This window comes from Carassius auratus, chromosome 46 (genome assembly GCF_003368295.1).
Source record: "Carassius auratus strain Wakin chromosome 46, ASM336829v1, whole genome shotgun sequence".
In the NCBI taxonomy this organism is placed as follows: domain Eukaryota; kingdom Metazoa; phylum Chordata; class Actinopteri; order Cypriniformes; family Cyprinidae; genus Carassius; species Carassius auratus.
The window spans coordinates 4,859,042-4,876,634 of record NC_039288.1 but is presented as its reverse complement, the minus strand read 5'-3'; the positions used below and the strand labels follow the sequence as shown (position 1 = coordinate 4,876,634).

General features: G+C 37.1%; 2 protein-coding genes across 2 annotated transcripts; one reads left to right on the top strand and one right to left on the bottom strand.

Moving 5' to 3' along the window:
* Nucleotides 1-114: 114 nt before the first annotated feature.
* Nucleotides 115-7,639, bottom strand: LOC113063917 (ubiquitin-conjugating enzyme E2 R2-like). Its single transcript, XM_026234347.1, has 6 exons — nucleotides 6,917-7,639; nucleotides 6,318-6,518; nucleotides 4,723-4,809; nucleotides 4,494-4,591; nucleotides 3,947-4,081; nucleotides 115-2,798 (listed from the first exon to the last, which is right to left on the bottom strand). Exons 2-6 carry the CDS (start codon nucleotides 6,492-6,494, stop codon nucleotides 2,543-2,545), a joined length of 753 nt encoding a protein of 250 aa, XP_026090132.1. The 5' UTR covers nucleotides 6,495-6,518; nucleotides 6,917-7,639; the 3' UTR covers nucleotides 115-2,542.
* A 631-nt stretch (nucleotides 7,640-8,270) lies between these two features.
* On the top strand, nucleotides 8,271-17,008 carry LOC113063916 (ubiquitin-associated protein 1-like). The gene is made up of 7 exons (XM_026234346.1): nucleotides 8,271-8,467; nucleotides 10,046-10,094; nucleotides 10,242-10,366; nucleotides 10,448-11,251; nucleotides 11,732-11,890; nucleotides 11,979-12,080; nucleotides 15,961-17,008. Exons 2-7 carry the CDS (start codon nucleotides 10,055-10,057, stop codon nucleotides 16,099-16,101), a joined length of 1,371 nt encoding a protein of 456 aa, XP_026090131.1. The 5' UTR covers nucleotides 8,271-8,467; nucleotides 10,046-10,054; the 3' UTR covers nucleotides 16,102-17,008.
* The last annotated feature ends 585 nt before the right edge of the window (nucleotides 17,009-17,593 follow it).

The window sequence follows — 17,593 nt, the reverse complement described above, 5'->3', positions numbered from 1 at the left end:
TCATTTTAATTTTTTTTAAAGTCATTTTTATTAGTTTATTTTAGAGTATTTTTAACTTTATTTTTTTCCGTTTTGGACTTCAGTTAGTAATTTTAGTACTTCAACTTAAACCTCAGTTCAAAATTGAAAATGGTTTAATTGTTGAGGAGCATTAACTCCTGCACATACACACAATCAAAAATGAATTGTATCTCTTTAGAATTTAAATGGGTATCATTTGTTTCATTTTTCCATTCTTCCTTGTGTGAATATTTAGAATGCTATTGCCTTTAACATCATTACAAAATAAAGGAAATGCATTGAACTTCATTTGTTGTGGTCTGACTCGGGAACGTAAATCCTGTCAAAGAATTATTAATGAAACATTAAAAACACTCATCGTGACACACACAAATAATAAAAACCTTCAAGACAAATCCACCGTTAGCACAACACTTCTTGAAATGAACTTGGTCGCTTTGCTGTGCACAGGGGTGTTATACACCGAGTCTCTTGCTGAATGTGTAAAATCCAGTCTGATTTAATTGATTCATGCCCCTGTTGAACCCTTTCGGCTCTTAGTCCAGAGGTTTAAGGGAGCGACTGAGTCAGGAACGATTGTTCAGTGAATACAAGAGCACCGTTCCCTCACAATCCTCACATCCACACTCCCTTCCAGAGGGGTTTCGTAGGACCAGGAGTCAGCATCCGTGTCCTTGGCTGGTTTGTGGGAATAAAGGTGTACCTGAGACCCCATGTGCATAAACGTCTGCGCTTCCACCCCAAATCAAAGAGACCATAGAGATTTGCGTGCCTCAACGGCTGACTGACACATCATATAAAACACACAAGCATGCTTTTGAAAGCTACGGCCCACAGCAGCACCGTTGCCAACGAAAAAAACATAAGAGCAAAAGTGAAAGGGCTCACATCCATGAGTGAAATATCCTCAGCATTCACTGATCTCAAACCCCTACTTAAAAAAAAAAAAACTCCAATATTGTCAAAATTGGTGAGAAAGGGAAATTGTTTGGTACAGCTGCTTGAACACTCATACGTGTTTTCTTAGCAAGAGTAAGTGTACATTTATAAGCAGAACAGTATTATTACCTTCAGCCAAAATGGGTATAAACGTGAGACATCATCATAGTGACTTCAACAGTCTCATCATAGTTTCTGGGTCAGCGAAAAAAGGAAGGTGTGCTGGAAGTAGTATTAATGGTACTGTTGCGGAGCACTTGAAAGCAGCTTCATGTGCCATATAATTTGACACTCTGATTTAATGGCTCAAAAAGCTCATTTGATTTGGGGGTAGGAGCTGCGGATAGGAGGATGTAGTTGTGAAGGTGACCCTGCTGATGTGGATGGCTGGTCAAAATTATGACACTTAAATTGAATGAGAAGGAACCATTCGTGCTCCATTTTCCCACCCTTGAATATTTATATTTCTTGAGGAAAAGTGGGAATTTAGGAACATACATTGAAATCAGTGGAGCTCTATACTGTAAAGACAGTTCTTGGAAAATCTGGGAAACCTTCATTTGTTGGTGATTTTACCAGGCATAACTAGCTCATGGGGGTGGGTTGAAGGTTTAGTTTGATTAAAAATGAAAGTTTTACCATTATTTACTCACCCTCATGATATTCCTAATCTGTACGGCTCTCTTTATTCCAACAGGCGAACTGCATTTGGTTACGCAACAAGCAAGAATCAATGCCCTGGAGCATAAATGAGAGCTTTAGTGATATAAGGAACATCTTAATTGTGGCCTTTTCCTCTTCTGAAGCCACTGTATATTGCAATTTGGACAATTCTTAATTTTCTGAAACTTTTTTCACTCCTCTGAATTTTGTTTAAAAAAAGTTAACATCTCTTAATTCTGAATTTTGAATTACATCTCAGCCATTTTTATTTTAATTCTTATATGTAGTTTCCGCCATGTAATATTATTTGTTAAATTAATTCATTCTTACAATTACAGTTTTATATCTCACAAATCAGACTTTTCTTCTAAGAACTGAGTTTATATAAAAGTTTTCAAATCTGTCGATTCTTTTTGGGGTTTTTTCTCTCATGTACTGTTGTTGCCTACTATATAGTAGAGGAACTAGGTGTATTTGGAACCTGGGATTGTTTGGTTATAACCTTTAAGGAAAAATTTTTCAAAACAGCTTAACAAATTTCTCTCGCAACATGAGGGGGAGTAAATCACAACAGAATTTAATTATGAAGGAACTAGCCCTCAAAAAATGTTTCAATAAAACAATTTATATTGAAATAAACATGTTAAAGGAGGCCTGACAAGCTTTGACTTTCCAAAAGCCCTGAGGTTGAGAAACAGGAGAAAGTGGGATGTGAAACGTTTACAAAAAATGACTGGTTTTATGAAGCCAAAGTGTACTTTACTTAGAAACGGGAGGGTGCAGAAAAGGACAGAGATCTTGGAACAGAGTGGAAAAAGAAAGCTTTAAGCACAGGAAAAGAGAATCTGAAACATGAGGCTGTCAGGGTAAAGAATAGTGAGAGGGCGAAGGTCAGTGTCACGGAAACGGTGAAAGGAGGTCAAGATTCCTCATTGCCGGAGTCATCTTCGTCACCAAAACAGTCCCCGGCCATTTCACTGCCAATCCCACTGGCCTCTGCCTCGTCTTCATCATCCTCCTCCTCCTCTATGTCATCGTCATATAGATCGTCATAGAGCAGATCAGAGCTACTGTCATGAGAAGGCACTTTGGTCTGGATGCAGTACTCAGCTAGCGTCGTTGGTACTTTAACTCCATCTCGCTCTGCATCTGCCTTCGTGGATATTACCTGCTTCCTGCGCAAAACGCAAAGACAGTGTCAGCAAACCAGTTAAGAATAGCTGCAAAAGTAACAACTGTCTCTAAATATATGCTACCTTTCAAAAATTTGGAGTCAGTAAGATTTTTTTAAACTAACTTTTTTTTAAGTAACTAATAATTTTTCAGCAAGGATGCATTAAATTTATAAACAGTGACAGTAAATACATTTATAATTTTACCAATAGGTTCTAATTTAAATAAATGCTGTTATTTGAACGGTCTGTTCATGAAAAGAGTCCTAAAGAAATGCATTTATCGTGGTTTCATCAAAATATATTAAGCAGCACAAAGGTTTTCAACAGAAATGTTTCTTATGCACCAAATCAGCATGATTTCTGAAGGAGCATGTAACACTGAAGACTGTAGTAACAGAGTAATTGTTTAAACATAATATTTCTCAATATTAATGTTAAATATTAATAATAATAAATACATTAATATTTCTTATAAAGAACACAATAGATTTATTTTTGTTTAATAAATGCAGCCTTGGTGAGCATAAGAGACTTTCATTTTGTTAGGAAAGAATGTCAATAAGGGAGAAGTTCACAATATTTACTTGGCCAAGAGAAAAAAAAAAGACACACTCAGAGCAGTGTGTCCTGAACTTCAGTTGGATGGTGCAATGAAAACATGCTGGGCCAAAATTTGGCCTTGATCAATGTTTAATCTAGATCTCAGCCAACTCAGATCTCAGTGGTATAGTTAAATTTGGACATTTCCTGAAGAATAAATAAGTTGTGCACAACGCTTGGAGGTGCTGGGCAATTGCTAGGGTGCTGCTGCTGTTATGAAGTTATTCTGAGTGGCTGTTGAAGCAAGTTAGCACGTAGCTGAAATATCTGCAAATTAATTAAGGCTCCACAGTTTTTTTTAACAGTTTCAAATGTAACAGCCGCATGTATAAATATATTTCACTTCTTTTCCCAGAGTACAAGCAAATTTTGGAGTGTTCAGCGTTGATGCTTACAAGCCCAAGTCAAAAGCACACACATGGCCATGTCTCCATGATATTCTAGAGCTCTAGATATAGCTTAGCTCCTTTACTTTAAAGTAAGTCTATTGAAATTTTTCACCTGTTTTATCAACCAAGTCAGTCATTTAAAGGATAAAGTGGGCGTACCTTATAATCTCTGCGTATTCCTTGTCCTTGCCTTTGCTGTCCCTCCACTTGCGAAACATGACCGAGGCGTCCACATTTGCAGGAGAAAAGGTGTTGGGTTCATTAAGCAGCGAGATCACGCTCAGCAGGATTGTTCTATAGACAAACACACACGTTACTCTACTGTTCAGGATTTAGGATTTTGGGAAAAGCCCTTAAAAAAAATCCTTGTGCTCAGCAAGTCTGAATTTTTATTGAATCAAAAAATAGTAAAAACAGTACTATTGTAAAATATTAGAATTTAATATGTCACTTTTCGATTTTATATATTTAAAAAAAAAAAATTATTCCTGTGACGCAAGAATTTTCAACATCATTATTCTAGTCTTCAGTGTCACATGATCCTTTGGAAATCATTCTAATATGCTGATTGGCTGCTCAAGAAACATTTCTTATTATTATCAATACTGAAAACAGTTATACTTTTTTGGGGGATTCTTTAATGAAGAGAAAGTTCAAAAGAACAGCATTTATTCGAGTGTAATTGTGGGTATTTTCACAATAATACCTGACATTCTGTGTGGGGTTCCATCGCTCTGAGGGCAGCTCTCCACTCTGAGGGTCATCCACAGGAGGATGGAGAATCGAAATACACACGTCGCCATTCTAGGGTTGAGAGATGAACATTACATAACAATGGCAACATTATTACTATATGATTACTATTGTTTTACACTGTTGTAATCCAATTGTTGGAGCTAGTGGCACAGTAAACATGCAAACAATAGCATTTTCACCTCATAGATGTTTGGATGCCACATCTTGGTGAGGAATCGGAAGGTCGGAGGAGAATAGGGGTAGTCGATAGGAAATTTTATATGGGCCTAGGGAAAGAGGCAGAGTGAAACAAGGAGCATTATTAGCTTGCATATGAGCCATATTATAACTGGTAAATGAGCCATTATTAATCAGTCCATAATGGAAAGGACACATTAGATTGAAACCTCAAGAGTGGTTGTTTAATTAAAATTTCATTCACGTTCTTCACTCCTTTTGTGTTGCACATAATATAAAGAAAGCTAACCTGTTTGAAATGACATGAGGGTGAGTAAATAATGAGAGAAGTGACATTTCTGATTGAATTATTGCTTTAAACATGAGTGTAGTGCTGCTGAGACTGTATCTTCTCTGCAAGTGGGATTCCTGCAACTCACCTCTGCTGTTGACTGCTGATTGTGTGTCAGACTACATGAACTGGCTAGTGCTCAAGTCAGACTGCAGCGTGACTTTGACAGTGTGAATGAAAATATGAGTCTCAGCCACAGCATTTAGTGTTAGAAAGCTAAAACCGGATCTAATCTAACTTCCTCCATTAACGATCATTAGAAATAAACTGGAACAAATTATGCAATTCTTTGAAGTTAGAAAACCTGACACACATAAACAATAAGAAAATACACACTGTTTTTGCCAAAACAATTTACAAATGCTATTCACCAAAGATGCAATATCTTGCTGAGGCCTGACAGATGCACATTTTAAATACTTTGGTATTTTAAGTATGGGTGGAACCCAAGCCTGTGTTTAGAAAGATACCATAATCTTTGTTAAAACATGCTGCATTAGACACAGTATATCACTCAAGAGTCATAGACTATGCAGTTGGGCTATGGCTGTTCAGTTATAGAATGATGGAAGACAGAAAGTGAATATTGAAAATGTTTGGGGGGTGATTTTATGTTTTATGAGGCACTTGCCATTCATTAAAAAGATTTAAAAGTGAAGCGTGTAATTTCTAAGGCAACCGTTTTATGTTCAAAATGCCTTAATGGTGTTTTTTTTCTTACAAACAAGCAGCTTGTGGATTATTGTGATGTTTTTATCAGATGTTTTAACACTTAATTCTGATGGCACCCATTCACTGCACAGGATCCATTGGTGAGTAAGTGATGATACTTGAAAGTTGCTACCCTAAATTCATAAATAAAATTTCACCAAAGACTGTGACCTGTGGCATATTATGATAAAATAAATATCAGAATATTTACAATTAAATTTGAGGACAGCATCCCTGTGAAAGTACTGGCTACTGCAGTTGATAATATGCCAATGAGAATAAGTAGTGAACACAGAAAATACAGTTGAAACATACTGTCTTTCTCTTTGTAGCTCTCATATCGAGATGTCATTAATATCTATCAGGGCTAAAGATCTAGAGTATAAGGAACGCACCACCAGGCAAAGAACCTGAGTGCAAAACATGGGAGAACAAGTATGTGAGGGACACCACTGAATTAAATATTATGCAGACCTGAACTGCTTTATCTGACTCGCTCCATTCTAGTTCATTGGTAAGCATTAAGAACATAATTTAAATCCACACAGGTATTACCTTGAAGTAGCCCCCTTCATAAAGTGTGTTTGGAGGGCCAAAGATGGCCACTTCCCAGTTGTAAAGGTCAGACTCTTCCACTAGTGTGATGCGGAAACCTTCCACTGGCTCCTCCTGCAGGGATTTCAGCTCCAGCATCAGAGCCTTCTGAGAGCTCGGCATCTGCTGGTGTGCCATGACAGTCCTGATCCTTCAGCCTTACTGGGAATTCAAGAAAAATGGGCTTAGTTTTTTCACAGAATAATATATTAGTTTTTTTTTTTTTTTTTTTGGCAACAATAATAATTATTTATGCATTTTGTACTAAATATCTTGCTGCTCATATCTTGCTACTCATTATTAATGCATATGAATATTATATGCAATATTACCATTAAAAAGCTATATATATATATATATATATATATATATATATATATATATATATATATATAAGCACATATTTAGTAGATTAGTTATGTTACTTGGTTGTAAAGAGGTAAATTGCAAATGGAAAAGAAATTGAACAAAGTCTGTGCAAAGGTGTGTTTAGCTTCGTATGACAAAGCTATGCAACAACATTTTGATAAATAAAAACATTTTTATACACTGTTTGTTACCTGTGCTGCTCTCCAGGAGAAGTGATGTTAGGGTGCCTTAAACTTCCAGCTTCATGTAAATATTAATACGTTTCTAATATTTATTTATTCCGTGGGGCCCAGAAGGGACTGTTAACCTTATTCTTCCCTTGCTATTTCTCGAATCCTGTTGCTTTTCCTGTTAGACGTGAAGTTATCCGATCTTCAAGCAGATATTAAGACAAATAAATCTATTCATCACTCTTCTAATCAGTGACAAAACATGTTAATAATAAATTAATAAGCCGTTTGTTTTGTATCTGTTTTGTATGTGTCCTCGTGTACTGCTATAACATCTACAAAAGCTCTACAATAAGCAAATACATCTCTAATTTGGCTTTATATGATGCAGAATGTGTTTGTCAAACCCTGCGGCTCGCTGTCATCACGTCGTCTCCTTGCGCGTCCTCGGCCGCACAGCTGATCAGCTGCTTGTTTACATTTGTTCTGTCGCGAGGCTATAACGCACCTCCAAAACCCCCCGTTTGCGCAAAGAATTACACTGCCAGCTCTGCTTTATCCGTCCAGACTGAGGCGACAAATAATTACCGTAAGGGTATGGGTGTTGTGGAAATGGTATGTGGAGATTAAGTGGAGAAGAGATATCTGAACAAAATCGACAGGTGATATTTTTTCGTTCCTCAATCGTTTCTATTGATGCTTCCGGTTATCATAGTGCGTGCCTGTACACGTCTGTACGCTAGTGCGTCATGACGCAGGACACTCAACTCTAAGTACAACAATGTATTAAGTTAGTACCCTTTACATAAATAGAAATATTATATTACAAATATCTAAATGTGGGATATGTATATATCTTTATTTAACCTGTCTTATTCTTACTCGTGTTTTTTTTTTTTTGCTCTTGGTTGATATATATATAAATATAAACCAAGAGCAAAAAAAAAAAAAAAACGAGTAAGAATAAAACAGGTTAAATAAAGAGAAGTAAACATGAATTAAAATACATTATAATAATAAATGAATAAAACGATTAAAATGGAAGTAAGCATAAATAAACAGGAAAAGCCTGTTATTCATTTCTCTCTTGTTTTTTTCTGATTACTTCTTTTGTCCTTATTTGTTATTAGATAGATAGATAGATAGATAGATAGATAGATAGATAGATAGATAGATAGATAGATAGATAGATAGATAGATAGATTTTCAATTTAATCTCATAAACTTAATGGTCATTACAGTTCAATAATAATTCAACAAACTAAAATACCGGTGCATCAAAACATCCCTAAATGCATCTCAAACGCGTGCTGAACCCATGTGCAAAGGCCGACACAGAGGACGTCTTCCTCTATCTCTTCGCTGATTGGTCAAACCTGTTGTCATTCAGTGGCAACGCATGTCGTCACACAGGAACCGAAGGAGGCGGTCAACCAAGATGGCGTTCCGCGATGAAGCAGGAAATATACTCGGTTTTCAGTAAATCTCCTCATCTGAGAGCGTCCACTGGAGCTTGTATGTCTAAGGACAAGTGAGACACCTATTCGGACACCGAAGACAGAGCAGATACTGGTAAGGACACCGGTGGGACACGCAGGGGCAGTTTGAGGGGCGGTGGCAGAGGAAGTCAGGCCCTGTTAGGTCGCTTCACTAACCTGAACTGAAACACAACTAGACAGTTGTTTTAATAAAACGTCCACCTTCGTTTCCGTGCTTGTCTAGTTCTTCAGTATCAGAGCTTTGGTTTTAGTTCATACGTTTTTTCGTTATTTGATTGATATGACGGACAGAAAATGAGAAAGTCGTAGTAGCTTGGTAAGGAGCCAGGGGAAAATATGTCATAATCATAGACTGTATAAAAACAGCTCATCATCCAGCTTCAGCATAAACCAACTAACGTTAGTCTCATCATCAGTAACGTTATATCTAAAGATTTATTGTTTGACATTGAATTGGTATAGGACTCATCTAGCCTGCTCTCTGTATGTATTTCTTGTTGTCTTTATTATTACGCAACAGATATGTTAGAAGTATCTAGTTAAGCGGATTGGTTAAGATTTTTTTTTCTTTCTGATCAGCTGATATTTTTTTATGTAAGAGATCATGGGTGGTGAAATGACCTTAAAACCTGTTTTATCATCCTGTGTTTCAGCGTGTGATATAGTTTTGTGTAAGTGCTTGTTTTAGTTTGCTTCGTTTATTGATATGTTTTAGTTTGCAAACTTCCTGTAAATGAAGAAGCTTATCTGTTAACAGTTACACTTTAGTGAGTCCTAGAAATGCTTGTAATTTAATGCTCTTAGACCGTGTTGTGTTTTCAAAGTGATCAAGTGGCAATAATTTTTTTCTCAACAATGATTGAAAATATAAGATAACCATTGTGCATACAAATTTATGTCATACATATTTATGATTATTTTTTATTATCATTACTTTTTCAGATTTGTTATGGGCATGTCTCACTGTAAGCTTAAAATGCTATGCATTTTAAATAATTAATGCAAATTATATTCTTAATACATTACATATGAAGCAGTGTTACATCTTTTAAAACTGACAGTGTAGATATTTATTATGTCGCAAAAAGATTTATTATTTAAATTGGAATCAATTTTAAATTTGAATAATTTTTGGTTTATTTTAAATTATTGCAATAGACTTAACTGTATTATTTTTAATAAAATACATACAGACTTGGAAAGAGAGTTTCCAAAATATCCTGGTAGATTATATATAGGTGAAACAGATATTTGGTCATATCTTTGGTTATGACAGATTCAGTTTGGTTAGCGTAATTCTTTGTATTTTAAAATCAAAATTAGATTAGTGCACATGAATGGCTAATCAATTTCTATTTAAAATAACATATTTCAATAGTGTCGCAAATCTTTTTAGTATTGTGTTGACGTAAGGGCAAGCAACCAATTCTGTTTTTCCTTTAAACACACAGTTCTGTCTTTCTTGTATTTCTCTGCCAATTTTGACAGATTAAAAGCCAAAGATATCCAATTCCTTGTGTGTTATGAAGTATTGGATATAGTTATTGTTATTTTCATGTAAAAAAATTTGAAAAAAATGTAAGTTCAGGAGAGGAAGAATAGGAAGCTGACTGCAGCTTGTGTGAAATTATGTAATTTGTCTATTTTTTAGTTACTCTCAATGGCTGCGAGGAAATCTGGATCAGATATCCACAACAACGGTGAGTCAGCCAATCATCTGTCCTCTTTGTTTTTTTTTTTTTTTTTTTTTTTTATAGACGAGAAGATAAAAAAATACAGCATAAAAGACTTAATCTTAAAACAATTAGTTTTTCTTGTTCTTCTGTTACTTCACTTGATGTTTCAAGGACCCGTCAGCTATCTTGATGAAGTTCCCTTCAAGCTCAATGATAAATTCCGCTGTCCTTCAAAAGTGGGTCTTCCCATTGGCTTCTGCTTGTCTGATTGTAATTCCGTTCTTTCGGATCTGCAAGTAAGTCAAAGTTCACTTTAACTTTCCCTTATACAAGTGTTTTTTTGTCGGAAATAATTAATGATCTGCTTTACTCTTTAGTATGACTTTAGTCTAGAGAGGCGAAGCGTTCAGTGGGGGGAAGAACTCGCCAAAGCGCGAGCCGCGGAGGCTCGAGCAGCGGAAGCCGCCCGGACGGACTCTGAAAACGAAAGGCAGGCTGCTGGTCAGGATGCAGACCTTGGATTGGTTGGCGGGAAGAAGGCACGCCCCTCTGATGAGCAGGACCTTCTCCCACCAGCATTGAACCCAGTTTTAGCTGGCCTACGGCATAATGCAATCCTTATGCCTCTCCCAGCCCCATCTTTTGGACAAATGCGACCAGCACCAAGCAACCCGGCCCCACAGAGTCTGAACCTAGCTGACTTTGAGCGAGAGGAGGACCCTTTTGACAAACTTGAGCTTAAAACATTGGACGACAAAGAGGAGTTACGGAATATCCTGCAGAGCCAACCGCAGTCCTCAGTTTCACCTCCCCAGCTTCCTCCAGAAGAACATCGCCCCACTTCTCCCAGTAATACGCCACCTCTTCAGGCCAAAGTAGGAATCTTCCATAAACCCAATGGTTTGGTTGGACTGCTGGACTTAGACAGGGGTGGGGTTGTGGGGACCCCCTGTGGACAGATTGACGCCGACCGCCCTTGTAACATTCGTTCACTGACTTTCCCCAAGCTTTCAGACCCAGTAGACTCTTCCTTGGAACCGCCTCTCAGCAGTTACCCAGCAGGCCAACATCACAACCTATCCAATGGCACGCCACCATCCCTGCAGAGAACAGGGTCAAAAACCAACATGACACTCCCACAAGAGCAACCTGTCTTCCCTCAGAATGGGACTCAGAAGCAGGTATCGTAACATAAGCGGAGATATTACAGTTACTCAGAAGACGGTATCGTATACATAATGCGTCAAAATGTGTTTACAACATTTACAAACTAAGCGATTTTAAGATCATAACATAGTATTATGCACGTGATAGCAAGTCTAGGCCTGTCACAATAATCAATATATATCGACTTATCGCGCAATATATGTAAAATGACATCCAATAATTTTTGGTGACTCAGTATAACGCCCATTATATTAACTTAAAAATTTATGTCACCATGTTTTGTACTTTCCACTTGCGGTTGTGTCTTTTGCATCTTCTTGTACACAACATGGTATAGTCATGAGGTGCTAGTTCAAATAAAAAAAAAAATGCTTCTGCAAAATAATGTACATGTACATTTTTGGAGATTTGTAGAAATGTAGATAGAGGCATGTTTTTCTTATGAACCTGGGCTGCAAATATTTAAATTGATTGTCTCCTTAACATCTTTGTAGTCAAACCCCATCACACCGACTAATCATTCTCCTGCTGCCACGATCCTACATGGCCTCTCTCCCAGCGAACGACAGTGTGCGGAGACAATTGTGGGCATGGGTTATTCCTATGAGGGTGTTCTTAAAGCCATGCAGAGACAAGGACAGAATGTGGAGCAGGTCACTCTTTAGTCTGATTATTCTCACTGCATGTCTGTGATACTGTTTATGTAAACAAGACGTTCTATACCATTTGTCTCATTCGTAGGTGCTGGAATACCTGTTTACTCACAGTCGACTGTGCGATCGAGGTTTTGATGCGACTGCTGTGGAGGAGTGCTTGGAGATGTACCAGGGCTCAGAGGAAAAGGTGGGGGAATTGTAACAAATACACTACTACAAACTACTAGATCATGAATATTTTAGATCTAGAGCGATCTCTAGAATATCTAAAGGCGGGCGTACACGGTGCGAATTCGGATGGTCGAAAGATCGTATGTCCACGCACACGGCACGAGTGAGTTTATCTGAAAATGGTACGGACGAGATGATATACAACATGCATTTTCCGTGATGGATAGAGGTAGTGTATGGGGATATACAGTATAGAATTACGTTTAACTTGAGTCCCTGTAAACTACATATGCGTGTGTGAGAGAGAGAGCGAGAGAGAAATAAAAAGGCATTGGAACACGTTGCTAGAAACACCATACAGCGCTCGCTGTTCCTGTCAGAATTCAGCGAGTTTATCCTCCTGGTCAATAGTCCACATTCGCCGTGGCACTGCCTTCTTCGTCTTTCTTCTTCTGTGGTTTTCATAGTTCATGATTGGTCAACTTCAGATAAATCAACAAATCGGCTCGTTCAACCGCACAACTGGCACAAATTCAAACCGATAGCTCACAAACTTTTTAGACATGTTTAAAAACGATCGGGAGGTCTGGAAGTGCTCGTAAGCCACTCTGCTCGGCTCGTAATTCATCGCAAATGATCCGCGACCATACGAGAATACGCAATTTCCACACGATTGAAAAAAATCGCATGCGAACTTGTATGACAGCAAAAATCGCACCGTGTACGGCCGCCTTAATTAGAATATACATTTGCTTGTGTCCTTTTAATTTTAAAAGGATTATATTTTGTAAGAACAGAAGCCGCGTTTCCACCGCAGGAACTTTACCCAGGAACTAGGGACTTTGGCCTGGTACTTGGTGTGTTTCCACCGCAGGAACCAGGAACTAAATAAAGTGCCGGGTAAAAAAATGCCCCTCAGAAAGTCCCTGCTGGCAAGGTGGTACTTTTTCAGTGTTCCGGAACTTTCGGGGGCGGGACTTTGGCGCTAAACATTCTGATTGGTTGATTTCACGCAGCATTGGTTGAGTTCAAACACCATTTATTCGGATCGACATTTTCAAAATTTTACTGTTATTGTGTCATGAAATTTAATTTTTAAAGTATTTCAGGCGAGAATGTAGTTGTTTAAAATTCAAATCTGATGTTTATTTATATAGACAGCGCCTATTTAAAAATGTGTTTCGCCGATCTCGTAGACGGTGAGCTCCACGCAATCAGCGGGAGCTCAGTCCTCATGTAACCGCCGAGAAGCAGCCTCAGCTTGGATAGACCTTCTGATATGTGCCGCTGGCTCTGATGTCTCTTTAGTGGTTAAACATAAAATATAATTCAGCTGCGGGGTAAATCTAACAGGTTTTCTTTGGTCTGTATTAAATTTATCTATATGTTAAAATGAAAATAAAAAAGGCAAATTTATATAATATTTCGTTTCATTGTAATGGCTGTATATAACGTTACACATATCCCTGAACTAAGAACATTTCTGCAGCTGTTATTATGTTTAAATGAAAACGAAAGGAGGCAGTGGTATTTTATATCCTATTTCGTGTTATTGTATATATACTGAGGGGAAAAATGCTTTAGCCAAAGCCATCTGAGTTCACGCAGCATTGGTTGAGTTCAACCACCATTTATTTGGATCATTTTCAAATATTACTGTTATTGTGTCATGAAATGTAATTTTAAAAGTATTTCAGGCGAGAATGTAGTTGTTTAAAACTCAAATCTGTGGTTTATTTATAAAGACAGCGCCTATTTAAAAAACGTGTTTCGCCGATCTCTGCGACGGAGAGCTCCACTCGATCAGCGGGAGCTCAGTCCTCATGTATCCGCCGAGAGCAGCCTCTCCTGGGATAGACCTTCTGATATGTGCCGCTGGCTCTGATGTGTCTTTAGTGGTTAAACATAAAATATAATTCAGCTGTGTGGTAAATCTAACAGGTTTTCTTTGGTCTGTATTAAATTTATCTATATGTTAAAATGAAAATAAAAAAGGCAAATTTATATAATATTTCGTTTCATTGTAATGGCTGTATATAACGTTACACATATCCCTGAACTAAGAACATTTCTGCAGCTGTTATTATGTTTAAATGAAAACGAAAGGAGGCAGTGGTATTTTATATCCTATTTCGTTTTATTGTATATATACTGAGGGGAAAAATGCTTTAGCCAAAGCCATCTGAGTTCACGCAGCATTGGTTGAGTTCAACCACCATTTATTTGGATCATTTTCAAATATTACTGTTATTGTGTCATGAAATGTAATTTTAAAAGTATTTCAGGCGAGAATGTAGTTGTTTAAAACTCAAATCTGTGGTTTATTTATAAAGACAGCGCCTATTTAAAAAACGTGTTTCGCCGATCTCTGCGACGGAGAGCTCCACGCAATCAGCGGGAGCTCAGTCCTCATGTATCCGCAGAGAGCAGCCTCTCCTGGGATAGACCTTCTGATATGTGCCGCTGGCTCTGATGTGTCTTTAGTGGTTAAACATAAAATATAATTCAGCTGTGTGGTAAATCTAACAGGTTTTCTTTGGTCTGTATTCAATTTATCTATATGTTAAAATGAAAATAAAAAAGGCAAATTTATATAATATTTTGTTTCATTGTAATGGCTGCATATACACATATCTCTGAACTAAGTACATTTCTGCAGCTGTTATTATGCTTAAATGAAAACCAAAGGAGGCAGTGGTATTTGATATCCTATTTCGTTTTATTGTAAATATACAGTAGGGAAAATTGCAGTAGCCAAGACGAGCTGACTGAAGTTATCAAGTATAATATATATATATATATATATATATATATATATATATATATATATAATATTTATTACGCTGCTGTTTATAGATTTACCAGACTTGCGTAGTTGCAGACATCACACTCCCCAGTCGAATGCATAAAGTCTGAACTAACTACCAATGATGCACGTCCAAAATCAGCATACTTTTTTTTTTTTTATCAGCGGTACTTTGTATTGAGAAACGTGCGCGGACCTACGTCACCAGTCATTTGCCTAATCTTCCCGGTACTTTACACCGCGGTGGAAACGCAGAAAGCAACAGGTCTGGGGGGAAAAAAGTTCCTGGGAAAAAAAGTTCCTGGTAAAAATGTTCCGGGTAATTTCGGTGGAAACGCGGCAAGAGTTGTTAAAGAGTCTGTGAAGGATATCATATTTCCTCACAGCTTGTGTTGTTTTCGAAATTCAAAGTACTTAAGACATTATAGCAGATGCAGAGTTACAATCCTTGTCTAATCAAAAGACAGACGTTTGAAAACCATTAGCTCATAATAGGGTTAGTTTTAGATTTTGTCATTCCAAACATGCATGACTTTTTGAATACTGTTTGAAAGTTGTTGTTTTTTTTTTAAAGAAATTAATACTTTTACTCTTAGTAAGAATGCATTTAATTAATGAAAATGGGAGTAAAGATTTCTACTACTAGAATTAGAATGATTTCTGAAAGAAATGATGCTAAAAATTCAGTAATGATATAATGATGCTAAAAATTAAACTTTGCACCACAGGAATAAATTACATTTTAAAATATATTCAAATAGAAAGCAGTTGTTTTTCAATTGTAATAATATTTCACGATATTACTGTTTTTGCTTATTATTTATTTTTTAACAAATAAATACAACTATGGTGAGCATAAAACATTTCCAAAATATTAGAATTGGCAAAAATGTAAGTTGAATTTAAGTCTTTACATCTTTAATTTAAAATAAAGAATTTTAGTTAGAATTTAGTTTTGCTGTCTAGAAAGAGCAGCCAGGACATTCTGCATTACATCTGCTTTAATGTTGCATGGAAAAAAAGGTCATATAGAAGGTGAGTAAATGATGACAGTATGTGTTTGAATTTACTCCACATTCTCTCTCCTCAGGCTTTGGAGTTTCTGCAGCTGATGTCTCGGTTTGGGGAAATGGGCTTTGAGAGGGACACTATCAAAGAGGTACTGCTCGTGCACAATAATGACCAGGACAAGGCGCTGGAGGATCTGATGGCCCGAGCAGCTGCGAGCTGAGCCCCGAGAGTCTCCCCTCCTGGAGCCAGCCCTCCTTTGGCTCTCAGAGGGGTCCTGGCTGTGGAAGGATGGGATTCTCTTATCTCTAAGACAAGACAACTGATTTTGTACCCTGATAAAGATATACCTCTTGGGGTAGGGATTGATGGCACCACTCAACAGTGCATTCGTCCCTCCTCAGCTGTATGTCTGTTAAGTGATCTTAGAATGATGATGAGTGGGAGGAGCCGAATCCTCCTGTTAGAATCGGCATTGGCTAGTGTCTCTATTGCCATGGTGACAGGCTAGAATGGGCGGTGCTGGAGAAACAGAATTGAGTGGAGCCTCAATGGTAGAATATTGACTCGGAGTGACACTCCAAGCTATTACGCTGCCATCTCCCGCTGCTGGATGCAGGCTTTCGAAACGGAAACCTGAACACTCATACAATACATACAACCCATGGCAGAACCGAGACCCCACAGAAGTGCCCTCTCTCTATTCTGTCTGTGCTGTTTGTTTGTTCATACATTGTTTATATGTTTGACTGGAGGAAACACTTTATCTTTCTTCATTTGTCCTTTTTTGAGATTGTGTTTCTTTGCTCTTTGATTAGGAACTGCTTTAACAGAACTAATCATCACGTAAGTTCACAGATAAAAAAAAAAACTGCAGTAAACTTTTGCTCAGTTGGCATTTGCACTGGAATGAACACATTTGGCAAGAGAAATTGGGAAGTTCAGCAGGAGCTGCGGAATTTAAATGATGCCGCCACATTTTCAAACAGCTGACATGCAAACACTGCACAGGCGCACTGAATCACAAATGTTAATATAAACATATTTAAAGATCTGTAAAGATACACTGTTGGTTTCCATCTGTAATAAAGATATTGAGAAAATTAACAGTAATGAGGTTAAAACATTAATATTGGGTTAATTCTGAAATCTGTTGAAAAGGCTAAAGACTGTATAGATGCATGAACTGCACAGAAGTTTGGGGGAAGGATGATTTTTTTTTTTTAAAGAATAAATACTTCTGTTCAGCAAGGATGCATTTTAATTGATAAAATTTGTTTTTGTTTTTATAGCTTTATATAATGTTAGAAAAGATTTCTGTTTGAAATAAACATTGTTCTTTTGAACTTTATATTCATCAAAGAGCTTGAAAAAACATTACACATCACAAAGAAATAACATTGTTTCCATAAAAGGTTAAACAACTGTTTTCAACATTGATAATTAATAGAACGTTTCTTGAGCAGCAGATCAGCACATTAGAATGATTTCTTCATGATTATGTGAAATTGAAGATGAGTATCGATGCTGAAAATTCTGCATTGCATCACAGGAATAAATTACATTTTAAAATATATTAAAACAAAACAGTTCAATTAAATTGTAATAATATTTGACATTATTACTGTTTTTACTATATTTTTGATCAAACAAATGCAGCCTTGGTGAGCATTAGAATTGTTATTTTTTTTAAAGAAGTTAATAAAAAAAATAAA